We start from the raw sequence: 25,012 nt of genomic DNA, 5'->3' as shown, positions 1-25,012 counted from the left end.
AATCACAAGGAGTCACTGCAGTGACAATGTTATGTCGAATGAACAACTCCACATTTTATAACTTTAAGTGCCATACATGGTAAATATGTGCATTTTTATAGATTTATATGAACAAGCGAAACATTTACCATTCCTTTTACAATACACCAATATGCATAATTTTTCAACATTCTCTTTAGAAGATTTTATACTATGATAACAAAAACACAAATTGAATACTACATACTTATTGTCAAAAATTAGCAACATCAGAGCGTCCACGCTCCTAAATGGGAACTAAAAGGCTTCATGTGTTGGGATGTACACAATAAAATAAGCTAATAATTGTTAATTAGACGGATTTTAATAAGTCACAAACAAAATAATTTGCATAACAATTTAAGGTTGTCTAAATGCCTAATCTATAAAGTATACTAACACTTAACAGATTCAATTAGTTAATTTAGGATTTTCTTTATTTCCCAATAACTCAAAGCGGTATCTCATGTACATGACCTTCATCCTATCCCACACATTCTCAAAAGAATCCATTGCTGGCCTCACATCTAACAGGGCAAACTGATACTTATTGTCTACTTCTCCACCATCATAATAATCAATAATGTATCGAACATCCTTTCCACACCTGTCTACAATCCAATCGTGGCGATCAAAAGGCAATTCATAGCTGTAAATAAATGACAATGGCTATCATATCTATCATAGACAACAATAATCAATAATTTAATACCATGAATGAAAAAAACTTACCCTAACAGTGACCTCATTTGAGCTCTAGGGCTATACTGAGTGGCTTTACCACCAAAACTCTTAAGTCTAGGATGCCCACACTCTTTTGCATGAAGTGCTTCCCATTTTAAAACTTCTTGCCAAGCCTAAAATCAAAATAGGTGTTTAATTAAATCAGTTATGATGTAATTTTAGCCAAATTATTTTATTATTTATTTTTTATTTATTACTTGCTCATTATTGGCATTGTGTATTTTAATTATGTCATCCATGTCTTTTGGTTTTATGTCTTCATCTTTCCAGCGCCAACCTTTTCGTAACATTGCATTCCAAAACATCTGTTGACTGGGATATACCCAAAATTCTGTTGAACCATCAGGCATAGCGCGAGGAATAGTAGAAACTTGTCTTTGAGTTGGAAGTTGAAAAGGTTGATCAGGAGCAGGCTGTTGGTTTGCTGGCGGCATCTTAAATACAACATAATAAAAAATTACACAATCAAAATGTGTTAAGTTAAATAATTGTGTAAATAGTTGTACTCTCCAAAACAATACATTTTTAATGTTTTGAATTCTCCCTGACACAATATGAATGTAAACATATTTTTATAATTTTTGTGAATACATTATATATCAGTTTGTAGTTTATAAATATAATTGTGTAATGTGGTGTAACTACATCTATATGAAACATACCATGTTATATGGATTAATGCTGTTATCGTGTTGAACAGGACATTCTGATGGCCGTGCATCTGCGCTTTTGGGTTTTTCCGCCTTATTATGCATAGGGCATTCAGGTGGTGGATTTCCATTTTGAACGGGGGGTGGTGGTGGTATGTTGACCGCTTCTGCCGATACTTTATTTCCCATTTTGAATATACCTTACGTAAGGTTACAAGGTTACCTGAACATAATTCTGAAAGACTTCTCGTTATTATTAGAAACGGTATTTAATACTTTAAATAACCTAATACTATAATTTATAATTATTTTAAATACCTGCTATAAACAATTTTCAAATTATCACATCTAATAGATTTAAATTTTATGCAAGCCAATAAGTAATAAACTAATAAGTATAGACGACTAGGGAGTAGGGGCAGGTGCCAGAGGCCTGAATTCTGAAATACAGTTTAGAGTATAGACAATAGGAAATAGTGCATAGAATAAAAATACTATGACAGCCGTCTTTTAAAATTAAAACTGGTACCACAGACTAAATAGTCAGCACTGTCAAGTAATATTATTTACATCGTTTGTTCATGCCTCGTACAAATGTTTTTTTAGGTTAGTAAGTAGTAACCATTACTATGGTAGTAACTATCGAAGTCTTTAAATCATAGGGCCCTATTATACGCTATGAATGTTCTTCTTATTACGAGTTAATAAAAAATACACTTACATCTTCAGTAAATTTCAAAAAACCCAGTATTACTATTATTATTATGGTGGATTTTTTTTAGTTTTTGTGTTAATTTAGGTTATTTTCAATTTTAACTAGATTTACAAACAAGCAGTAATATCTCTTTATTCTATATTAAAGTCTAAAAACTAAATGTATTCTAGTTACTTTTACATCTGTAATTTACTTCTTTTTTAAGTATTTTAAATACTTTTTAGCATTAAAATTATCTTCAATAGTTTCAGCAATTTTTACTTTTTTCTTTGGTTTCCTTCGGTCTAATCTGATCTTCCTTTCCTCATCAGATAATAATGATAAATCTAATGGTAACTGAAAAAAACAGATAGAAGTTAGTACTACCAGGTGATTAGTCACTCTCTTAATTCCTTTGAAAACCGAGGGCTGTACATAAGTCTAATAAGACTTACTAATTAGTTATTAGTAATAAATCTTTAATAAGACTTAATATGTATATAATAAAATTATTATTGAATCAGATATATAACTGAGTCTTCCTCCTGCCCAGATAAGGGTTTTAAAAGTACTGATTACTTACTTTAATGATTTTTCGAGGTTCATGATATCTGATATTAATCGATGCTCCATTGGGGAGTACAACTTTGGTAGGGTACATTCTAGTATATATTTCTCGGTGTATTTTTGTTATACTTGCCACATTATTGTTTAAATATCTTTTGCAGCATAGTTGAATGAGTAATAATTTACTATTTGCAAAATGATTCATAAACATTGTGCACTGAAAAAACAGTATCAGAAATGATTACTTAGTATTATCACTTATATTTAAAAACAAAAAGTAATAATAAAATATGATGGAAATACCGGGTGGGATCTGATATTCAACACCTTGAATTTGATAATATTAATTTATTTTAATTTTCATGTAGGCGAAATTATTTAGCAAAACAGGCACAGGATAAGAAGTAGCATTTCTACCACAGATTTCTACTGCTCCTAATATTGTTAATTGTTGACCTATCAGTCACGTATAACATTACATACATAAAAATTGTATGTATGTATCCGTCATAAAGACGCCGAGAAAATGCTCATTTGGATATTTTGAAGATTCTTAATTTATATTTACTACAGTAAAAAATATTATTCAAAAATTGTTTCTTAAAATAAATTTATAGAATAACACAAAGCCACTTACACAAATTCTTCAAATATATAATCTTATCTCTATTAATCTATCTAAATTTAAATTAAATAAACAACCCTTTTTTGAAAACATTATATGTATATTAACGTCTCCAAAACGTTTGTAAAATATACACAGTAAGGTGAATATTTTTGTTTAGGGGCTCAACTTAAGAGGGCGTTTAGCTGCTAATTTTACTCGAGAGTAGACTCACTCTTTACTATTGTTTATTATTAATTTATTATAATCTTTGAAGTTTGATTGTTTTTGTGTGCTTCGTCTTGTCGGCACCCAAGAATCAAGATCAAAATAGTGTATTTTATATAAAAGCTTTAGTAAATTGTATTAACGATCGAATCCGTAACAGAAATAAAATAATTCATTGATTAATAAAAATAAGATTATTTTATAGACACTAACAGTGATGTTCTAGTTAAGTGCCCCGTGCCCCGCCTATAATTATTTATTTGTGTTGGCGTATGGCTAACGAGAATCTCGCAGTTTAAACTTAAAATTTTATTTCGACAAAACCTTATTGTATATGCACGACTGTCCATAAATTTATATAACTAATGGGGTGTGCTCAAAGTGAAATAGCTCCTCAAAATGAACAACCAAAAAAGGGTTGCACTGATGTGTTATGGCTTGTTATTTATGTCATTTTTTGGATACTAATGGTAAGAATTCATATTAGTCTTACATCTTAAAGTACTATTTGTAAAGATTTATAATTTAATATTTTTTTAGATAATTGTTGCTGCAATTGCCTTTGTGTATGGAAATCCACAACGCCTTATAAATGGTTATGATTCATTTGGAAATACTTGTGGAGTGGTGAATAATAAGAAATTAATAAATTTTCCGCTTGCGGGCATAAGCACTGTTGACAAGCCTTACTTGTTTTTTTTGGATATTAAAGAGTTGCGTAAATCTCTTAAGATTTGTGTAAAGAAATGTCCAAGCAAAAAGATGGAAACTTTTACAGATATACAAACTTTTTACAAAGAAACTGGGTCAAATTTATGTAGATATGATATTAATTTGAACACAACAACTAATAACCAAGGTTTAAACAATTACTTAGGCCCTTGCCCTGTTTTACCAGTTTATGAATCATTTCCTCTTCTTAACCGATGTTTTCCAAAGACAGCTAAAGAAGTGGCTCAAAAGGTTTTTACAGATTTTTATGACTTACTCAATAGTTGGGACACAATTGAGCAAATGCTATCTGATTTATACAATTCATGGAAAGAAATGATAATTTGTGTTATTATAGCTTTTAGTAAGTATCAACAGTTTACAATAAAATTATTGACTGCCTGTGAGTTTTAATAGTAGAAAAAATATTTTATTATGATGTTTTAAATTAAGTAATTTTTTAATTTGTTATTATAAGTGTATACAGTATTTTATACATAAGATTATAGTACAATACATTTCTTTTCAGTATTTTCCTTAATAATGGTCTCAATACTGCATTTATTGGCGACACTGGTATCTTGGATATTTATGATTGTTGTGTCTATAGTAAGCGTAGCAGGAACAGTATTATTGTGGTACACCTATCATGAGCTTAGAACAAAACAGAGAGATTTCTCTGATAGTACTGCATTTTTGGCGGTAAGGCCTTTGAGAAAATGTATTATTTTAAGGGTTGATACGTACTGATTGATTGATTGATAGGAGTGATTACTATAGTTTCGTTGTTTTATAGGAATCCTTCAAGAATGAAAAGGCATTTTTATGGTACTCAATTATTGCAACAATTATAACAGTGAGTATATTTAAAGATATTTGAATTTTAGCAGTTGGTTTTGATAATCCATTAAAATGCTGAGAAGTTTTAACTTCAGAACTCTAGAGACTAATGGGGCAGACTTAGTCTTACATAGGTCCCAAATTTCCATCACAAATGGAAATAATAATAAAAACAAAAGTACAGATCAGTTATTAATGAGTGATATATAATTTATAGTATAATTAATTAAGGAATATAAAATTATTTGAAATAACCATACTTTTAATACAGGCCTTTAAGCGCCGAGGCCTGTCGTCTATCGCAGCTCGCACCATATTCATGCCGATTTCAGGGACTGCTGCTTTTTCGAAGATCTCCAGACTACAATTTTTTATGGACTTCACAGACATTCCTCTCGTAGACCTCCAAATTTTATAGCCCAAAGGAGTACCGGAGAAAGACCAGGCTTGAGTGGTCTTGGCTTGGAACACGAAGTTTTGTCCCGCAAATAGTCTTTGACAAGTCGATCCAAAGCACTGGTTTAGACTTCTTTTTCGTAAAGATGAACCTCAGTTGGCCCATAATAGAACACTCCTAACCAGACCATTGACCATTACTGATGATAGATGATGTCCATGTTGCACCCTCGGAACTTTATTTCCAGCTTCTTCAGAACTCCTTGCGCACTCTCTATTATTTTGTTTATTGTACTTCTCTTTAATATTTTTTTTTTAACAGTTTTTCGGACAGCATTTCTTGCTATCCGCGCCTTGATAGCTTTGATTATTGCTGGTGCTCTTGTAGAGCACAGCCGGCCAGTTCTTTTCTCGTTTTCAACACTGGAGACTTCATTGTACCTATCAATAGTACGGTACAAACCTAAGCGTTATATTCAAATTATTGAGCAACTTGAAAATGGTACTCGGCGAGTGTCCACAGCTGTGCAACGCAATAACAGATATTCAGTTTTCTTTTAATATCCATTCCATCGTGAAAAATTACTACGTGAAAGTGATTGTTTTTGGTTTTAAAACAATAGTCAAATATTCAAAAATATAATGGTTTTTTTTCATAAAATCATGTTCGAAATTTAAAAATAACGTGCCAGTGGCATAACTTTGGGAACAAATACCTTTTAACTTAAGACATCAGTTTTTTTTTTAAATTTGATGGTCTGGTAACGAGGCCTTTAAGCCAAGTCTTAGTTTCGGTCACTAATTCACATGTTATTCTAACGTTCCATTTGTTTTTTTAAATTCTCCCTACGGTATAAGACATCAGACGACATTACTCACAGACAATACACAATACAATAACAAGATGTTTAAGTAATTAGTGTAAAAAAATTACAGTACATATCCTCAGGGCTCACCCCTTTGAACCGCTTCAAACTATCGATCAGTTATGAGACACTGAATGAATCTTAAAAAGGAATTTATTTTAATTATAGGTTATCCTGTTGCTTCTTGTTTGGGTGATGCGGTCTCGAGTATCATTCCTGGCAGCCCTGTTTAAGGAGACCGCTCACTGTCTTGGGTCCATACCAGCGCTCTTCCTTCAACCAATTATTACATTTTTCTTCCTCGTGCTGTTCTTTACATTTTGGTCATTAGTTGTTGTGAGTATGTTTTAATTAATTAGCCATTAAATGGCTGGATTTGAAACCATAAGAGAATGTTGATATACTGAATCTATTAAAATGTATTATGTATTTGTAGGTATGTCTAGCTACTGCAAATTATCCAGGGATTCCATATAAAACAAACTTCTTCATCAATGGCTCAATAATGCCAGATCAAATTGACAATGCAGCTGTGCAGGCGCAAACTTATAATGAGAGTGCGAAATTGAAAAGTAAGAAATATTAATATTATTATTTTGAAGTGAAACTTCTTTAGAATCGTTGTGATTTCAAACCGGATGCAACGAAAAAGCGACAGTAAAAAGAGACAGAAACATTAATTCATATGATTTAACGTGGGAGAAAATGAGATAGATAAACTTCTTTCGAATCGTCGTGATTTCAAACCGGATGCAGCGGTAAAGAGAGACAGAAACATCAATTCATCATATGATTTAACGTGGGAGAAAATGAGATAGGAGGCATTATACAGCCTCTATTTACTGCCGCTTTTTTTTTGATCGAATTTCAAACTTTCGTTGTTTTAGTTTTTGTCAAATTAAAGATTTATATTAAACTTATAAATTAAAATGTATAATTAAAATATACTGTTTTTAAAGAACACACACATTTAGATAGTGGAAAATGATTAATTTATATTTGTTTTTGAAGGTTTCACTTCTACCATGTGTGAATTGCACAAATGTTTTTTTTAATTATTAATCCTACAGCTAATAAAAACATATAAAAACCAACAATTACATATAGTGGTACTTATAATATAGCCAAAGATGGTATAGGTACATATTTACATAATGGTTCAAACATCTACAAAAAGGAAAAAGCAATGAATATTATTAATAAGTTGGTAACTCTTTTTTGGGAAAACTCTTCTTTAATAAAATTCAAGAGGCTATTTTATTTCTGCCTTTTAATAAATTTAATAAATTTATTTAAGAAAAGCTGTGTAAAAAGGCTAACTATAAAGTTAGCGATTATCTAGTTGATAAAAGGGCCTGGGACTAGTGCTGGGCAGGCTACTTCTAATAAATTTGCTATATTTCTTTTAAATATTGTAGAATTGATAGATGATTTGCTTTTTTAATAAAAGTACCGAGAGTTTTACGCCGGCTTTTTCTCTCGGCCTACACCCTCTGTCTTCTTTGCCGATGAGTTGAGTGAGAGGGATGCCTACAGGTTCAAATTTAATGACCTGGAATAAGTGATACCTTGGTGATCTTATGTTCCAAAATAAACGTATTTTTATTTTAACTAAGTAATACCTAATTTGGTGAAGATGCAGATGATTTTGCGCTTTGGATATTCTTAATACTAATTTTAAATATATTTTGCGATAGGCTTAACTAGTCAAGACTTAAATATTGGTCATTGTATGTGCGGGCTGCGCGATATAAAACTGTGTTTTTTGTATGGTTAGTTTTGATGTGAGGATTATGAAACAAAGCCCTTTAAATTGTGTTTTAGATTTATTTATGAAATTTACAAAAAAATACATTCACTTTTAAATGTTACACTTATATACTCGAGTGTAAACGTTACTTTTAGCCTCGGTCTAGATTCGGTTTACCCTTACCTAGAAAGTATACAAAATGTTAACAATGTATCTTTTGTTAGTCATAAAAACATTGCAGGTTGACTCATTTATATAGAAGGTATTATGTATTACGTCATTCACCTCGATTGTTGAAACCAAGGTTGCTTTTTCAGTTTTTAATAATTTACAAATACGGAAAGACGAACGGAACTAATGTAATTAATTGATTCGCCTTATTTTATTTATGTATAAAAATAATTTAATTTAAATTTTATATTAAACATCGAGATTACTGGACTATAATGACGTCAGTGTTGCCAACTCTTACAGAATGTTGCCTCTAAATACATTCAAATGCCCCTAAATATAGATTAAAACCGTTTTGTTATACAAAGATTTGAGAGATAAAATCCAAATATGCATCAAAAATACATTCATGTAGTATAAAACTTCAATTTCGGAGAATTTGAAGGTTTTTAAATGTTGTATAAGGTACGCCTAAGTTGTACCTCCTAAAACCCCGCAAGATATCTTTTCCCCCTAAATTACGAGTAGATAGCCTATTTCTGCATATGATTGGTTATCAGTATCGGTTTTTAAAGCGTAATAGAGTTGTCACAGAAAAAGGAGACTGAAGAAGGATTTTTTTGGCCTGTACGAGTATATATATTATCTTTTTATTACGCATTATTTTAAGTGTTATTTCCTAAAGTCAAATCCTAATGCCATTAATTTTTAATAGGTGAAGTAGCTACTACCCCGATCATTGCACAGTCTGCTTAAAGGTTATTTTATATATTCTTTCGTGTAATTTATTAGAAAATAGTAGTAGTAAAAATGTAGTTCATGAACATTGAAAGTATATTTGACTTTTAAAATAGCCATTTGAACTCGCTTGTATTGATTCATATTTTTTTTACATATATGTCGGAGGAATGGCGCTGCCATTGAATTTAAATACTTTTAAGTTAAATTAGTTCATAATTAATTAGCATACTATTTGATTATTCGAGCTTCCTTCTGTCGAGTTTTCACTAATCGCGGATTTAAAAAATGCGACCCATTTCTCATATTTGCAGGTAAAGATTTCTCAATTCGCAGATCTAATCAGTGCATATTTAAAATAAAAAGTATTACAATTGGTATCCATCCCGATATCCTTTGTAAACGCCTTTAAATGGATTAATAAAATAGTAAAATAGACCTTGTTACAACTTAACTTACTTTTCTAAGTACATCTGTCTGTATATAAAATTCTCGTGTCGTCTCCGAAACGGCTCGACCGCTTCTTATGAAATTTATTATGCATATTCATTAGGTCTGAGAATCGACTACTATCTATCTTTCAAACCCCTAAGCGGTAAGGTGTGTCCAGCCCAATAATATATTTTTTAAATTTTTTAGACTATTTTTTTTATAATACAGCATACAAAAATACATACCACTCTTAATTTTCAACCCTCTACAATTAACACCTATTTGTTTATTAAAAGCGTATGACATGAACTCAGAGGTTTAAATAGAAAATTCACAGAACAGCCTTAAAAGTTTTCATTCCGGAAAACCGAACAATCTCTGTGGTAGCATAGCAAAATGTTCCATGTTGGTATGCACTAAAAAGGTTGGCTATGCGTTAAGGAGAAATGATGTTCGCGGGGGCAGCTAGTATATGTCTTGAATGATATCGTCGGTGGGCGGTACCTTTCTTTCAAACAGAAAGCAACCTTATTTCTAAAGAAATAAAGTATATTCTTAAATGCTGCCACATTAGATGTTCAATGATATTATATCTGTTATCTGTTTCATTTACGTATATTTTGTTTATATTAGGCTATATTCTAGATCCAATAGAGTTCAATCCAATGTGGGTGAAGAGTATGTGGTGGATGTGTCTTATTTGCCTTGTATGGGGGAGCGAGTTTATTCTCGGCTGTCAACAGATGACCATTGCTGGTGCAGTCTCGCATTGGTACTTTAGGTAAGGTTTATTTAGGATGCTTTTCGGAAGCCCATACCACTGTTCAACTATTGCTTAAGCAGATTTACTGCAATTTATTCCAACCCTTGCTCTCAAAAATATTTATTTATTTACCGTCTTCGTTACCATAATATACATAATTATTATTTATATTATACGTAAAGTAGGTTAGATAAGTTATTAGGCAACAGGCGGCCTTATCGCTAACAGACGATTTGTTCCAAGCAACCCTAATATGGAACAATAAAAAACAGAAACATCTACAGAGGGTAAAGTACAAGACAATACGTGGGTAACATGTGTAAAAAAGTAAACATTAAGGTTGACGTAATCATTAAATACGATAATCACAGACCGTGAATAAAGTGAAGTGAAGTGAATAATTGGACATTACACATCTGCACCAATCAACATAAATATTCAATAATTAATCATTTGCACTCGCACTAATCAAAGTGAATACAAGCCTTTAACATCAGGCGAGTTTTTGCTCGATTTCTCCCTGTTATATTAAAAATAAAATAATACTATCAATACGCTTGAGAGTTCTAATTTCTTGAAATAAATGCTTTCCGTCCGAAGAAGAGAGAAATCTCCGGCCCTGATCGCGAGGTATTTGTCAGAAATATCTCATATTGTATTTGTTTTTTAGAGGTACGAACACGCACCCCTCACCAGTGATGTATTCGATTGGGAAGCTTTTGAAATATCACTTGGGTTCTGTAGCCAAGGGATCCTTCCTGATTACATTGTTCAAGATACCGCGCTTGATACTCACCTATTTACACGCTAAGTATGATTTTTTTATTTAATTATAAGTAATCTTACAGCTTATATACCTACATATTATAAGACAAAACACTAAGACAATACAGAAAGCCAAAACAGATCACATAGATAAACAGTATATATGATACAGAAAATAAGTAAATAATTTAATAGACAAATATACATTTAAAAAAATTGTTGATAAAAGATTCACAAACTCGAACTCTCAAAATCCTTACGCAACAAACAGCTTTTGAGATATCCCGCTTTTCTAGATTCTTTTAAGATACTTCTTAAAAGAATCTAGAAAAGCGATAGCTTCTAATAAGTAATAAATAGCTTATTTGGAACTCATTGTGAAACAGGCCCTAAGAGAATACAATTTTTTCTGAGACTAACCAAGAAGTAAATATATTTAAAAGTAGTAATAACCCCTCTCGTGACAGAATTTTGAACTAAAAATTGGTTACTTTCTAACATGTTGTAACAGTTTGAATAGAACAATTCAAAATCTAGAAACACGAATTTAATACAGTCATTTAGTTTCATTTAATAACACAATTGAAACATGTGCAGTTAGCTATTTTATGGACTTGACAGTAAATTTCACACTGCAGAAATAATATTTGAGAAATCTCCGCGTCAAATGAAATAATCATATTTACATCAAAAATATTGTGAAAAAAATACATATTTTAAACTCTTTGGATATAAGATAATATATGTTATATATAATGCTTTAGTGTACATTCAAAATTATTCAAAGAACTTTCTCGTTTTTAATGAAACCGTTAATTATATTTTAGATTATCTTCGAGAGCGGAAAAGGGTTCGGATTGTGCGAAATGTGGCCTCAAATGCGGTATTTGTTGCTTCTATTGTTTGGAGAAATTTATACGCTATTTAAACCACAATGCCTATACAATTATTAGTATTGAGAGATGTCATTTTTGTAAAGCGGCTGCTAAGGTGAGTTTGCTGTTTATGGTAATTAAAATTTTACTGGCCATAAATTCTCAAAAAAGAAAAAAGTACTGGCCATATATACTCAACTAAAAAAACTTTACTAAAAATGATTATAAAATTGTAGGCTTTCAGTACAATAGTCAACAATGCCCTCCAAGTAGCGACGATAAACAGTGTGGGTGATTTCATATTATTCCTTGGAAAGTGCATCGTGACTGCATTGACTGGAATCATTGGGCTGTTGCTGCTCAAAAGGAATTCGGATTTGCATTTCTTCGCTGTTCCCACTTTGGTTATTTGCATTTTTTCATTCTTCATCGCACACTGCATTTTGTCGCTTTATGAGGTAAGTTCATGTTATAGAAAATAATAATGACAAATTAAATGTTATTGATAGTAATCCTTAATATCTATAATGGGTGAATTTAATAAATTTGTATGAAAATGACATTTCGTGTCGTCAATTTTTTTTTAACAAATTTACGTTTCGACTTCCTACATACACCATTGTTAAGACTTAAGGCATCTAGACTAAACCCCTTGCAGATAAATTTCGTCGAAGACTGTTTTTGTTCGAAACATAGTAAATGTTTAATTTCAAAATGAGAACAAATTGACAGTTAATAAAGTGATAGGCATGGTACGACGAAGAGATTGTTGCGACGCCATCTTGCCTAGAGATACGTTTTGGCGGGTTGTTGAAATTATCATTGTTTTTAATTTTTAAATAACAATTTGTTAAGTAATATATAATCTGAAATGGTTTTTAAAATTTCAAATAGCCTTTTGTCTAAATATCTAGTTAAATTACAGATGGTAGTGGATTCTCTATTCCTCTGCGTGTGCGAGGACCGCAATATGAACGGCGACGACGGAAGGTGGAAGAATTCTAGACTCGCAGAGTTGGGCGGACACAAGGCTGATACTGCCGAAATGGAGGATTTACAAAAGTACTGATTTGTGAGTTTATGCATGATTACTAACAAATGCTAACACAGATTTATTTAGTTTTGAGCGTACTTTCAACATGTTAGCAAAATACTACGTTATTCTGAAAGTATAAATTTCTAACTATTCAGTATGTTTACTAATATTTTGAAACATTAACATAATGCCTAGAATTGGTTGAAAATTTACAGTCTGAGTGACTGTAAATTTAGCTCTTTCGGAATAAAAAAATCCATTTATATTGTTTCAGGTAAATTTATGCAACTTGATATTGGACAGTTAATTAAAAAAATCATTTACCCGCCATCTAAACGTGCCTTACACTGCTTTATCAATAATTCAATACTAAACATCATCTCTGGTTTTAAAATCAATATTGTATTTTATATCTTTTTTATCTGCCGATTGGTAGTGTTTGACAGATACGAGTTAGTTAATAAGTTAATCTTGTCTTTGAATTGAAAGCTCACAGATTACAGAATACAGATAGGCTTCACAAACACACGACTGGGTGCCACTCTTCCATGGATGCTATTTTATAGTGATTAGTTTTTTAATCAACCAACATACTGATTTTAGAGAAAAAACTTTCTTAATCGAAATAACTATGAATCTCTATCGAAATTTAATATAAATCATAGAATAGATATGACTGAAATTATTTTTTATGCATAATATTTTAAAAACTGTTGAAAATATTTTTGACATAGAATGCATAATCAAGTTTTAGTACAAACGAATATTTTTATTTTTTTACACATTTACGTAGTTTTTAATTTATACGTAAGTTATTAATTAAATCTTCCAAGTACACAAGTGACTAAGATTGTAGTTTTTTTTATAATCAGGTCATATTTTATTTGTCATTTTAATCTATTTTGTAAGTGAATTTCAAATTTTGTTGGGAGTCACGCTTTTTGCACTGAGATTGATCATCCGTCCATTATTTTGACAATTTGCTCATCTTTACTTTCTGTATTGCTATCATAAAGACAAAATAATATAAAAAACGCTTAAGTTTTATGCATAATTTTTTTTATATTTTGTACTAAGTAATAATCTAATAATGTATTTTTATATTTTTTTTTCTACTTATTTCTAAGATTATTTAAATTTCTTTGATCTTCGAAAGAACAATGGCTAAATTTTTTAGCAATCTAATTTTTAGTATTATTAATTTAATGTTCTTATGTAAGTTTTACCTCGAGAGCACATTTCTTCCATGCATTTTTATATAAAGTTGACATTTTTAAACTGATAATTATAATAAAAATATGGAGTGTAAAATGTATTTTATTTCTACATAAAACTATTTTTTAGGTTTAACAGGTTTTTTCTTAAATTGTTTCCTTTTCTTTATCTGGTCAGAGATTTTTTTACTCTTCGCCTTAAGTTGTTTGCGTCGAATTGCCATGTCTGGTTTAGTTTTGGATTTCTTCAATTTCATAGAAAAAGGTTTTTTAGGTGATTCATCATTTTCTTTTTCCACTTCCTCTTTCATTTCCTCATCATGGGTTTCCTCTGAACGAAATAAATAACATAATATATTAGCAAATTCAGTCATATGACATACACCATTAATATAAATTTAATTAAAAGGTAGTTAATGGGTTAGAAAAATTAAAAAAATGTATGTGTTATTAAATATTACTAAGAAATTACCTTTTACAACCACATGCTCAGCTTTTTTCAATGGATCTCCTTTGAAGAAGGCTGAATCTTCAATGTCTGGGTATCCAGTTTCTGGTTTTGTTGCTTCCTGAAGAACTTTCTGTTCGATTCTGTTTTCATATTTGTGGCCAGCTTTTTTAGCAAATGCTTGTCTCAATTTAGCTGGACTTATATATTTAGGATTTTCCCAAAGTGTAGCACCACCAAATGAGCCAGAGAATATCTTTACCTAAAAATGAAGTAAAATTCATAATTTCATTAACAATTCATAAATTAAATAGTATATCCAAGTATTTATTAATATGGGTATTTTTAAACCTTATTACTTAGATTCACTTACAGGATTTAAAACAAATCTAGGTCCAATTTCTGCTAATGCACCATCTTCAGACAATATTTGATAATTTCTGAACCAAATTCTATTGTCAAGTATCATGAAAGTATAGACATGGTCAAAGAATGGCTGACTCTTTGGGTGATGTTTTGGCACACCAAATATTTGAATAAGTAATTCTTTTAGTAGAGAATAATGTGGGTCCTTAGTGAACTGAGGATCAAATGACAATAAGGGCCTTGACCCCCTCAGACAATTACCAGTCATTTTTAGTTCTCCCATTGTGTAAACTGCAAGAAAATATTAATTACCTTATTTTAAAAAGTAAATTATCACTAAATAGCAAATGGAAATAGTTTGTCATCAAGTAAGGTATATAAAATTAACTTGATTTAGACGATAAAATTTTGCAAATAGTGCTATTATTGATTACTTGTGATATACCAACCTTCAGAAACTCAAAATTTGAGATATATTAGTAAATAAATCAAAATTTGTAATTGGTGTTAGAACCAATTGAGATTAAGCATATGCCACATATCAATTAGAATTGATATATGGCATATTTCAATTCTGTTTGGTTTAGTTGACATTATTAAGCTTCAAGAAATGTGATTATTACAGCAATGACAGAGATTGGCATGGTTTAAAACTACCTTACTAATTATTATACCTGTTACATGAGTATCATGCCTACATTTCTCCAACAGAAAAGATATAGATAGGGTCCGTTAAATATTTTTGAGTTTCCAACAAGATTGGTGTTGCTCTTAGTAATGGATTGACATATAAAGATGTAAAATTAACTTACTATTTTCAACTAAAAACTTAACACTAGGTCCATTAGGAATGTTAGACATCCAAAGATACAAATCTCTCATTTTTCTTCCTTCAAACAATATACATTTGTTGCAATTTTTCATTTCACTGATTTCATTAACCACATATAAGTTTTTGCTCCGCTCCATTTTGGATTCTGTTTTATGGTGTGGCATTAGTTTCTTTAAATCTTCCATTAAATGACGATGTCTGTGATTAATGCCACGCGCAGCAAATACTAAGATTCTTTGCCTGTTGATCCATTTAATCTTAAATGAATAAACATTTTATCAGATGAGTTGTACAACAATTCCATATGACTAATACATCAAAAAAGATCCTTAATACCGGTACATTTGATTTAAACTAACCTGTTTAGGCGAAGGGTCATCAGACATTCGTACCGGTGGTAACACCACCATGTTATCATCCTTTTTCGGGTCTTGTAATGGAGACACCTTAGGTTTGCTTTTCTTTACCTTTATTTTGCCCATATTTTTAATTTTATACACTTGATTCTAAAAATAATAACCTCTTTACCACGTGAAATGGACGTGAACTGTGAAGTTATTTGAAAAACATAATAATGAATTGATATATAAATGTCAGTGTCAAATGTCAATTCTCAGATAACTAAAACTATAGAATTAGTATGCAAGTGAATATGTACTAAACATAATACATATTTGTTTTAGTAATAGGGTTATATTTCAATATATTATTTAATATTGATTTCCTATGTTCATATAATTTCAGTTTGTTTACAAATTTCATTTATCATCTATCTATTATCTAATTCCCGATTCATCTGTAGACTAGTATGGACTAACAGTAAAAGTAATAAAATAGTTATAGTAACTGGTTACTGTCTCCGCTAAATTTCGTAATTCGTACACACAAGTCAAGGTTTATCAAAATGTTCAGTTGAAACTTGAAATTCTTTGCATAGGTGCATTTTGTAAGTATGTTGTGTTAAGTATAGTTAACACAAAGATCACCAGATAGCGCTAGTGCGCGACACTGTCGAGTGTAGACTGTAGAGTGTAGACAAGTACTTAATCTTGTACATAAGTACTCTATGACGTCGTGTTATCAGTTATAGAATCTAGTCGCGCAAATCGCTGCGCCTGCGCATTGTGAAATCGCGTCAGTACATAGAAACATGTTATTATAGGAAGTGGTCCAGATTTTTAACTTGTTGAGATTATTTATTTTTATTTTTTAGTTATTGTTTAGTTTTATACATAATATTTTTTTTAATAATCCACTGAGTGTTAACGCGATGATTCGATCTATATCTGATCTGGTTGTTATTAGTAGTAATTTGTGTAAAATTAACATTGTTAATTACGCCAAATACTCTTCTAGTGCGCTACCTCGCTTATCTTCGGTAAGTTTACGATTCACTTATATTTAACTTTGTTTTTATCACAATATCTTTGAGTTTCATTGGCGACGAATAACAGGTCAACTTTTTGAGATTTTTGTTACAAATACTGTTACATTTTACTAATATTTATCTGTGTGGAATATTAATACATATATAAGCACCGAGCAGCAGCAGCTAACCACATCGCTAATAATCTCGTGTTAGGTATGTCGGATAAATCGTGGATTCGATACCGGCAAACAATATTTTTTCCCTACCATACAGGACTAAAGTGCTTATTACACTATGCGATATTCAGACTGACTTAAAGGCTTATTACAACACGCGATATTCAGACAGTCTTATTAAGATTCAGCCTAGTGTAATAAGAGTTAGCCAGTTAGCCTGTCTAATTAGACCGACCGAATGGGTTCGGCGGTGCTTACTGGCTTACTTGCTGAATATCGTGTAGTGTAATAAGACTTAGCACGCTAAATCATTCAGTCAGCGCGCGGCAGTCGCAGAGCAAAGACGTTTGTACATGTTTGTTTTCTGTGGCCGCGTGCACCATGGCGTGTTCGCAAGAAAAAAAAGTACTTTGGAATGTTTTTTATTTTTTATAGATAAAGTTAGCCAACGCTCGACACACTGATACATTGGTAAAAACAAACATGAATCTTAAATTTAGAAAGAAGGTTCGGACAATCAATCTTATTATAGAATATCTTAGCTGCAAACGATGTGTCAATAAATTTAATTAATTTTCTGCGATTCTCTAATGACAACATACTAAAGTGTGCCAGCCTGGTTCTGTTCTTGATTTTTACCGAGACATGCCATTTTTATTGCCATATTGAATGTATGGAGTATCTATTAAATTACATATAATAATATAAATTACTAATATAACATTTTAATAGTCATTCAAACTCGGCAGCTCCTCCTCTAAGGTAGTTTCTTAAGTCACATGGCGACATCCGTCACCGACTACGTACGCTTTGCAAATGAGTAAAAATGAGTTAGCATGCGGTATTCAGTCTAGTGTAATAGCGAGCTTGCTAATTAGATTTTAAGACAGTCTTACTAAGTCAGTCTGAATATCGCATAGTGTAATAAGCACTTTAGTAAGACTGTCTTAAAATCTAATTAGCAAGCTCGCTATTACACTGGACTGAATACCGCATGCTAACTCATTGTTACTCATTTGCAAAGCGTACGTAGTCGGTGACGGATGTCGCCATGTGACTTAAGAAACCACCTTAGAGTAGGAGTTGCCGAGTTTGAATGACTATTAAAATGTTATATTAGTAATTTATATTATTATATGTAATTTAATAGATACTCCATACATTCAATATGGCAATAAAAATGGCATGTCTCGGTACAAATCAAGAACAGAACCAGGCTGGCACACTTTAGTATGTTGTCATTAGAGAATCGCAGAAAATTTATTTAAATTTATTGACACATCGTTTGCAGCTAAGATATTCTATAATGTATGTAACATATATTATATATATGTTTGTTTTTACCAATGTATCAGTGTGTCGAGCGTTGGCTAACTTTATCTATAAAAAATAAAAAACATTCCAAAGTACTTTTTTTTCTTGCGAACACGCCATGGTGCACGCGGCCACAGAAAACAAACATGTACAAACGTCTTTGCTCTGCGACTGCCGCGCGCTGACTGAATGACTTAGCGTGCTAAGTCTTATTACACTACACGATATTCAGCAAGTAAGCCAGTAAGCACCGCCGAACCCATTCGGTCGGTCTAATTAGACAGGCTAACTGGCTAACTCTTATTACACTAGGCTGAATCTTAGTAAGACTGTCTTAATATCGCGTGGTGTAATAAGCCTTTAATTAATGACATGCCTGTACTGTTTTGTAATACGTATAAAGGAACCAAATCTCTTTGTTTACACAGCAAGAATAAGTGTTTAAATAAGAACTATTAACTGTTTTTTTAATAAATTAACTTGTTATTTATAAATGCAACTATGTATTATCAATATAATTTAACAAATTTTTAATGACAATTTTCAGGAAAAATACAGCGTTAAACGAAAGAATTACGGTGCTATCGAAGCACCAGATATAAATTATTTCAAATCTTTACTTAGTAATGATCGTGTTTTGACTGAGGAGTCTGACGTGTTACCGTTCAACATTGATTGGATAAAAAATTGTCGAGGTAAGTTGGTAAAGTAGGTACGGGAAGAACTAGCTAAATAATATGCATAAAAGTGTCGACCATTACACTGTGTCATACCATAAATGTGTTAAGAGTGGCTTAAGAAAAGGAGATGTATGGCCACGTAGGGAGGATTAAGAATTAATTTCATTGGAAAAGAATCCGATACTCTCCGTTTATGACACGCGGATAATACGCAAATACAAAATGCCCATTGCCCAGTGAGTATTATAGGGATTTTCCATCAATTTTATGTTAAAAATGTTAGAAATTTCGTTTAAAAATATTTAAAAAATCCCCTTTTGATGTGGCACGGGACTCCCTTTTTTATCTGTACTGAAATTGTTTAATTTGTATGTATGTATGACTCAACGTTATTTTTTATATTAAAACAGTTTACTAATTTACATAGGTCAGTCGAAAGTCGTACTAAAACCAAAGACAACAGAAGAAGTATCACAAATTCTGTCCTACTGCAATGACAGGAAGTTAGCTGTGTGTCCCCAAGGCGGGAACACAGGCCTCGTGGGAGGCTCTGTGCCCGTTTTTGATGAAATTGTTTTAAATCTCAGCTCTATGAACAAAATCATAAGTTTGGATGAAATATCTGGTAAGAAAAATACAATAAACATTAATAAACTCTTTTTGTAGGCATGAAACAGAGATTTTTCTTTGTAAAACTTTGAAGTTGTCTGATACGCTAATATTTGGATCTTAACGCTGAACCGGATTTAAAAAAAAATTAACTGGAATTTATGACTGAACAATTTTCATTATACACACACACACAGTACATAATACTTACTTGAATATACATTTTAATTTTTTGGCGTCATTGTATATACATATACTAGCGGACCCAACAGACGTTGCCTTCCATGATATTTCAATCGATTAGCATATTAAACAAAGTACCGACTGCAGCGCGATACAAAAAATTCATTCAAATCGGTCCAGCCGTTTAAGAGGAGTTCATTGAAGATTATCTGTTGTAACTTGCAGTCAGAAATGCCGCGCGTTTCATTGCTTCTCATTCACCATATAATAGACACTTTAAAAAAATATTGAATATATTAAAATACTCTTACCTTATTAAAATACTCTTACCATAAACACGATAATTTACACTTATTTCTAACCTTATTTTACTAAGATGATTAGCCCTATATGCATGACAGCCCTGCATTTTAGTTTCCTCTCAATGTTTTCCTATGTTAGCAAGTGTTACATGAAAATCAGTTCGTTGATAACCGGGGATCGAACCTACGATTTCGGGGATGCTAGCTGTTACTCTAGAAATTAATGCTTTTAGGTGCACTTGTATGCGAAGCCGGGTGTATCTTAGAGAATCTGGACAATTATGTTCGTGACCGCAATCTTATAATGCCACTTGACCTTGGAGCCAAGGGGTCATGTCATATCGGGGGAAACGTGAGCACAAACGCCGGTGGCTTACGATTGTTGAGATATGGGAATCTTCATGGCTCCATACTGGGGATCGAAGCTGTACGTTGTTTTAGGTATTTTTTATGATAGCTCTTGTCGGCACGAAATCGGAGTGAAGATTTAGGAATTTAGTGAAGATCTTTTTAATATTAATTGATGTATGCTGTTTTTAGCGTCAATCTATCCTCAAAAACTCAAAAATTTTAGCTAATTTTAAGGATTATTTTATCTATTTTTGCATCAGTCACATATCCGTGACCACGAAAAACAGTTTTTTAAACGGTCGACTGTGTATCAGTGACGCGCCATCTGACATCAACCGCAATAATAATGGCGCATTCACATGAGAAATAATATTGGTTCCTAATTACATTGGTTTTTTACAAAAAAAAAATCGCAAAATCCAATAAGTAGTATTATTTATTATTGCAATTATGTAAAATGCATTCTTTGTTTTGTTTATCATTTCTCAACCATTCAATCACAATGTACCACAGCGCCCACAGCTACTATTATTATTATTATTTTTAAAATAAAGCCAATTGCAAGTTAATCGCTCAATTTTACTTAAGAACCCCTAAGAAAGTGTTTTTCGTCTTACTACGGTTAAAGGCTTTTTTTACTATCATGAAAAAAAGTGTTATATATTGAGAGTAAGGGTGAACAGTCAGGAGGCTCAATACTCGGCGCCCATGGACACTCACATTCGAAAAAGGCTCGCGAGTACATTGCCAGCCTTTTATGGTTCGGAAATACTTCGTTGGGCAGCGGCAGTAATGACAATATAGGGTTTTTTCTTCAACTTTAAATAAAGGTTTTTGAATATGTGTTATGTGTGTATTACTGAATATATTCACATTAGGTAAAAGCAGATGGTACAGTGATAGATTGTCTACGGACCCTGAAGAAGGATAACACGGGGTATCATTTAAAGCATCTCTTCATCGGTTCGGAAGGCACTCTTGGTGTTGTCACGAAGGTAGCCGTTCACTGCCCAGCGTTGCCTAAGTCCGTATCTCTTGGATACTTTGGTAAGTTTTTATACAGTAAAAATTTGTTATACCGACACCGAAGAGCGTCATATTTGGTCGTAAAAACCGATAGTCGTAACAACATTGTTAAATGTGTGATTAATATACTCATTTTTATATTATTATTTCACATGAAAATTATAATAAAATAAGTATCATTTCTTTTATAAGGCGATGTAATAGAATTCAGCCGGAACCAAAGTTCTCTTGCTCAATATATCTGGTACCTATGTTGTTCTAAACGATGTCGTCGTAAACGGGTTTGACTGTATTTTGTTTTTAATATATGTTACATTGTTGATAAAATATACATTTAATTTCGCTCCCATATAATAACGGCCTAACTCGTATCTGTTTTGGTTTAGTGGTGGATTTATGTGAGTGAGCCCTTTCCTATACAGTCCAACAATTTCGTTGAATTGGATTCATTGGGGGAAAGTATTGAAGAAGGATAAATGTTACCCTCTTTTCTATGCAGAGCTGAGAGCAGACGTCGATTACTTGGCGCATTAACTGTTTTACTCTAGAAGTTTTCTCGTCATCGGCAAATTTTATCAATTAGACAAGAGTTGTATATGCGGAAATATTATTAATTTCTAAGATAACTTTTTGATAAGTAGTAAAAAATTGGGTTTCCAAATGCCGACCTAGGCTTCAGTCTCAGCCAACTGGTAAATTCTCCACTAAGCATACTTTAATGTCCATGTACCTATTCAGGTGTCAACTCCTTTGAAGATGTATTGGAGTTATATAAAAGCGCAAAGGAATCGCTTGGTGAGATATTGTCTGCCTTCGAAATGGCGGACAACGAGGCAATCAGGTCGACTGTGGAAAATTGTAAAGTTTCGTAAGTATTTTAAAATAAAATATAAACTTCGTTAAATATGTATATTGTGTTGTATTTATCTGTTATGTGATAATATTATCAGCATGACAGTAAGTAAATATTATCGCATTGTCTGCAGGAGTTTATCGGCTTTGAACGAACCATAAGTATTTTAGCGTCTATTTCTTCAAGAAAATGTTTTTAAATTTTTCGATTTTTTTTACATAGTAATACTTTTTTCATAGACATTTGTTATTCTTCGAACCTCTAATACAGACCAGAGTCTGCACTCTCCATCTTCCAATAACGATCACAATATAAGTTTTTGTTCGATTCCAAGGTTGCCAGCGGATATACTGGATTCAGAGCGATTTTTATCTCTGAAGTTAAAAGTTTGATCCCGGTTGTGCACCAATGGACTTTCTGTCTATGTGCATATTTAACATTCGCTAGAACGGTGAAGGAAAACATCGTGAGGAAACCGGCTTGCCTTACCTAAACCCAAAAAAATTACGGCGTGTGTCAGGCGCATGAGGCTGATCACCTATTTGCCTGTTAGATTAACAAATATTATGACACAGATACAGAAATCTGAAGCCCAGATCTAAACATGTTGTAGCGTTATTTATTTTCGGTTTATTTTTATTTTACCGCATATAAAAACTTCGGGTTCGGTATTGAAAGGTACAGAGTGAGTGTTCCTAATTTTTTTATTATATGTATTGTATAATGTAAATAAATCATTATTAGATAATTACCTAATAACCCCCCGCATATAAATAAATATAAATATCCCCCAAAACCCCCCTATACTTTTCTTCCCCTTAATATGGCACCATAATAAACCATGCTTTATTCAATTATTCCAGGAATCCTTTAGAAGATTACCCATTCTATGTGCTCATAGAAACAAGTGGTAGTGATGAAAGTCACGATGAAGAGAAATTGAATCGATTTTTAACTAAAGAAATGGAAAGCGGTAAGATTGTTGACGGGACGATTACTTCGGAACCCGCGAAAATGAAGGTAGATACAAAAGTTGTTACTAATAAAATATATTCCATATTCAAATCTATTCGATCGCTAAAAACTTAAAAAACTTGGCTCACTTTAATCTAGTGTAAATGCTTTTTATATAAAGGTTTATTTATTCAGTTAGTTAACAAAAAAGTTCAGTTTTATCATTTCGGACAATTTGAAGTAATTAAAAATTGTCTGTTGCTCGATTATAATTAATTAAAAACGAGATTTTTATTGACGTCAATATTTATTCTAAATCACATAACAAATGTTTTAGAATATATGGCACATTAGAGAAAGTATACCTAGCGCGGGTTTACTTGATGGTTACGTGTTCAAATACGACGTTTCTATCCCGCTAAAGAACTACTACGACATCGTGTTATTACTGCGCAAGCGATTGGGTAATAAGATCACGCGAGTTTACGGCTATGGGCACATTGGTATGTATTTTGATGCAACTAATTATATATTACTAGCGGAATTATATACAGATGTTGTCCTGTACACACGTCTTAAATACCCAAAAATTATCCTATATACAAATCTAAATTTTGAAATTAATTGGAAAAAAGACAAACATTTCATCAAAATTGGTCCAGTCGTTTTTATTAGTTTAAATACAAACACACGTGCAGATAGTGGATAAATGAATAAGATCCGTAAAAACGTTGAAGGTTAATATATTATTCTTAACGACGCAATTTTATTTGCAAAACAGGATGTTTCTGTTTGGTTTCCGAATAAATAAATAAATAAAACAAGTAACGAGATTTTTAACTGTTATAAATGTAAAAAAAATTTACATCCCAAAATTACAAACCTTCACCCCAATTTACGCAGTTTAGGTGTAGGAACTTAAGAATAAATAATAAAAAAAAAATTAATGACCGATATTATCTATTATAAACCCGGTTGTTAGTATAATTAATAAATATTAAGCAGTAGACATCTAACAATAATTGTCACTATGGAATTTGTTTTTATTTACATTGACAAAATTGTGTAAATTTTTAGGTGATGGCAACATCCATATAAATGTCTCAACTCCAGAATATACAAAAGAAATCTGTGACATGCTGGAACCCTACATATTCAAGGAAGTCGCCAAGGTCAAGGGATCTATCAGTGCTGAACATGGAGTTGGTTTCCGCAAACCACAATTTATACATTACAGCAAAGATGAAACGGCTTTACAGCTTATGAGAGATTTAAAGCAATGTATGGATCCTAATGGCATTCTAAACCCGTATAAGGTGTTGCCAGATAACTAAACTCGAGTTGTTAAATAAAACATTTTGTATATTAAGTATAAACACATTGTCATCGTTTTGTATGTGATAATTGTTACACGTTGAATGTTGTTTTCTGCTATTAAAATCCTTTCTTTAATAAAGATTTTTTTGCTGCTTTATTTTTGTGAACAG

At 31.8% G+C, this 25,012-nt stretch overlaps 5 protein-coding genes across 9 annotated transcripts; 2 read left to right on the top strand and 3 right to left on the bottom strand.

Annotated features, from left to right (window-relative positions):
* Positions 1-102: 102 nt before the first annotated feature.
* On the bottom strand, positions 103-1,886 carry LOC110999891 (holocytochrome c-type synthase). 2 transcript variants are annotated; one of them, XM_022269164.2, is made up of 5 exons: positions 1,731-1,886; positions 1,425-1,655; positions 960-1,196; positions 751-875; positions 103-667 (listed from the first exon to the last, which is right to left on the bottom strand). In XM_022269164.2, the coding sequence occupies exons 2-5, from the start codon at positions 1,599-1,601 to the stop codon at positions 430-432; spliced, it is 777 nt and encodes a 258-aa protein (XP_022124856.1). In that variant the 5' UTR covers positions 1,602-1,655; positions 1,731-1,886; the 3' UTR covers positions 103-429. The 2 variants fall into 2 exon arrangements, with proteins under 2 accessions (XP_022124856.1, XP_022124857.1); XM_022269165.2 differs by having other exon boundaries at positions 1,425-1,647; positions 1,731-1,875.
* Positions 1,887-2,233: 347 nt separating this feature from the next.
* Positions 2,234-3,129, bottom strand: LOC111002263 (39S ribosomal protein L55, mitochondrial). Of its 2 annotated transcripts, none has more exons than XM_022272409.2 (3): positions 2,977-3,129; positions 2,690-2,890; positions 2,234-2,463 (listed from the first exon to the last, which is right to left on the bottom strand). In XM_022272409.2, exons 2-3 carry the CDS (start codon positions 2,882-2,884, stop codon positions 2,317-2,319), a joined length of 342 nt encoding a protein of 113 aa, XP_022128101.1. In that variant the 5' UTR covers positions 2,885-2,890; positions 2,977-3,129; the 3' UTR covers positions 2,234-2,316. The 2 variants fall into 2 exon arrangements, with proteins under 2 accessions (XP_022128101.1, XP_022128103.1); XM_022272411.2 differs by having other exon boundaries at positions 3,001-3,119.
* Positions 3,130-3,566: 437 nt separating this feature from the next.
* On the top strand, positions 3,567-13,156 carry LOC111002264 (choline transporter-like 1). 3 transcript variants are annotated; one of them, XM_022272414.2, is made up of 12 exons: positions 3,567-3,975; positions 4,046-4,580; positions 4,746-4,918; positions 5,013-5,072; positions 6,487-6,654; positions 6,755-6,890; positions 10,055-10,190; positions 10,843-10,983; positions 11,765-11,927; positions 12,049-12,270; positions 12,738-12,884; positions 13,123-13,156. In XM_022272414.2, exons 1-11 carry the CDS (start codon positions 3,871-3,873, stop codon positions 12,879-12,881), a joined length of 1,983 nt encoding a protein of 660 aa, XP_022128106.2. In that variant the 5' UTR covers positions 3,567-3,870; the 3' UTR covers positions 12,882-12,884; positions 13,123-13,156. The 3 variants fall into 3 exon arrangements, with proteins under 3 accessions (XP_022128106.2, XP_022128105.2, XP_022128104.2); XM_022272413.2 differs by having other exon boundaries at positions 10,043-10,190; positions 12,738-12,874; XM_022272412.2 differs by having other exon boundaries at positions 10,043-10,190.
* Positions 13,157-14,147: 991 nt separating this feature from the next.
* Positions 14,148-16,281, bottom strand: LOC111002267 (ribosome biogenesis protein BRX1 homolog). The gene is made up of 5 exons (XM_022272416.2): positions 16,068-16,281; positions 15,689-15,965; positions 14,884-15,167; positions 14,535-14,772; positions 14,148-14,393 (listed from the first exon to the last, which is right to left on the bottom strand). The coding sequence occupies exons 1-5, from the start codon at positions 16,188-16,190 to the stop codon at positions 14,182-14,184; spliced, it is 1,134 nt and encodes a 377-aa protein (XP_022128108.2). The 5' UTR covers positions 16,191-16,281; the 3' UTR covers positions 14,148-14,181.
* Positions 16,282-16,816: 535 nt separating this feature from the next.
* Positions 16,817-24,974, top strand: LOC111002266 (D-2-hydroxyglutarate dehydrogenase, mitochondrial). Its single transcript, XM_022272415.2, has 9 exons — positions 16,817-17,086; positions 19,115-19,262; positions 19,675-19,872; positions 20,575-20,768; positions 21,571-21,739; positions 22,457-22,586; positions 23,435-23,591; positions 23,863-24,028; positions 24,603-24,974. The coding sequence occupies exons 1-9, from the start codon at positions 16,979-16,981 to the stop codon at positions 24,857-24,859; spliced, it is 1,527 nt and encodes a 508-aa protein (XP_022128107.2). The 5' UTR covers positions 16,817-16,978; the 3' UTR covers positions 24,860-24,974.
* The last annotated feature ends 38 nt before the right edge of the window (positions 24,975-25,012 follow it).

This window comes from Pieris rapae, chromosome 12 (assembly GCF_905147795.1).
Source record: "Pieris rapae chromosome 12, ilPieRapa1.1, whole genome shotgun sequence".
Lineage (NCBI taxonomy): Eukaryota > Metazoa > Arthropoda > Insecta > Lepidoptera > Pieridae > Pieris > Pieris rapae.
The sequence above is the reverse complement of the archived record's forward strand: the minus strand, read 5'-3'. Positions and strand labels throughout refer to the sequence as shown.

What these genes read in the sequence shown, in the direction of transcription:
- LOC110999891 (XM_022269164.2), bottom strand. Translation starts at nt 1,601, where the DNA reads ATGGGAAATAAAGTATCGGCAGAAGCGGTCAACATACCACCACCACCC. An exon ending in ACAATGCCAATAATGAGCAA is followed by an intron (nt 876 to 959) that starts GTAATAAATAAA and finishes TTTTGATTTTAG; the next exon opens with GCTTGGCAAGAAGTTTTAAA. An exon ending in CAAATGAGGTCACTGTTAGG is followed by an intron (nt 668 to 750) that starts GTAAGTTTTTTT and finishes ATTTATTTACAG; the next exon opens with CTATGAATTGCCTTTTGATC.
- LOC111002263 (XM_022272409.2), bottom strand. Translation starts at nt 2,884, where the DNA reads ATGTTTATGAATCATTTTGCAAATAGTAAATTATTACTCATTCAACTA. An exon ending in AACCTCGAAAAATCATTAAA is followed by an intron (nt 2,464 to 2,689) that starts GTAAGTAATCAG and finishes TGTTTTTTTCAG; the next exon opens with TTACCATTAGATTTATCATT.
- LOC111002264 (XM_022272412.2), top strand. Translation starts at nt 3,871, where the DNA reads ATGGGGTGTGCTCAAAGTGAAATAGCTCCTCAAAATGAACAACCAAAA. An exon ending in TTATTGCAACAATTATAACA is followed by an intron (nt 5,073 to 6,486) that starts GTGAGTATATTT and finishes TTTTAATTATAG; the next exon opens with GTTATCCTGTTGCTTCTTGT. An exon ending in TGAGAGTGCGAAATTGAAAA is followed by an intron (nt 6,891 to 10,042) that starts GTAAGAAATATT and finishes TGTTTATATTAG; the next exon opens with GCTATATTCTAGATCCAATA.
- LOC111002267 (XM_022272416.2), bottom strand. Translation starts at nt 16,190, where the DNA reads ATGGGCAAAATAAAGGTAAAGAAAAGCAAACCTAAGGTGTCTCCATTA. An exon ending in ATGACCCTTCGCCTAAACAG is followed by an intron (nt 15,966 to 16,067) that starts GTTAGTTTAAAT and finishes TATTCATTTAAG; the next exon opens with ATTAAATGGATCAACAGGCA. An exon ending in TAAGTTTTTAGTTGAAAATA is followed by an intron (nt 15,168 to 15,688) that starts GTAAGTTAATTT and finishes ATTTTCTTGCAG; the next exon opens with TTTACACAATGGGAGAACTA.
- LOC111002266 (XM_022272415.2), top strand. Translation starts at nt 16,979, where the DNA reads ATGATTCGATCTATATCTGATCTGGTTGTTATTAGTAGTAATTTGTGT. An exon ending in TTGGATAAAAAATTGTCGAG is followed by an intron (nt 19,263 to 19,674) that starts GTAAGTTGGTAA and finishes TAATTTACATAG; the next exon opens with GTCAGTCGAAAGTCGTACTA. An exon ending in GTGGAAAATTGTAAAGTTTC is followed by an intron (nt 22,587 to 23,434) that starts GTAAGTATTTTA and finishes CAATTATTCCAG; the next exon opens with GAATCCTTTAGAAGATTACC.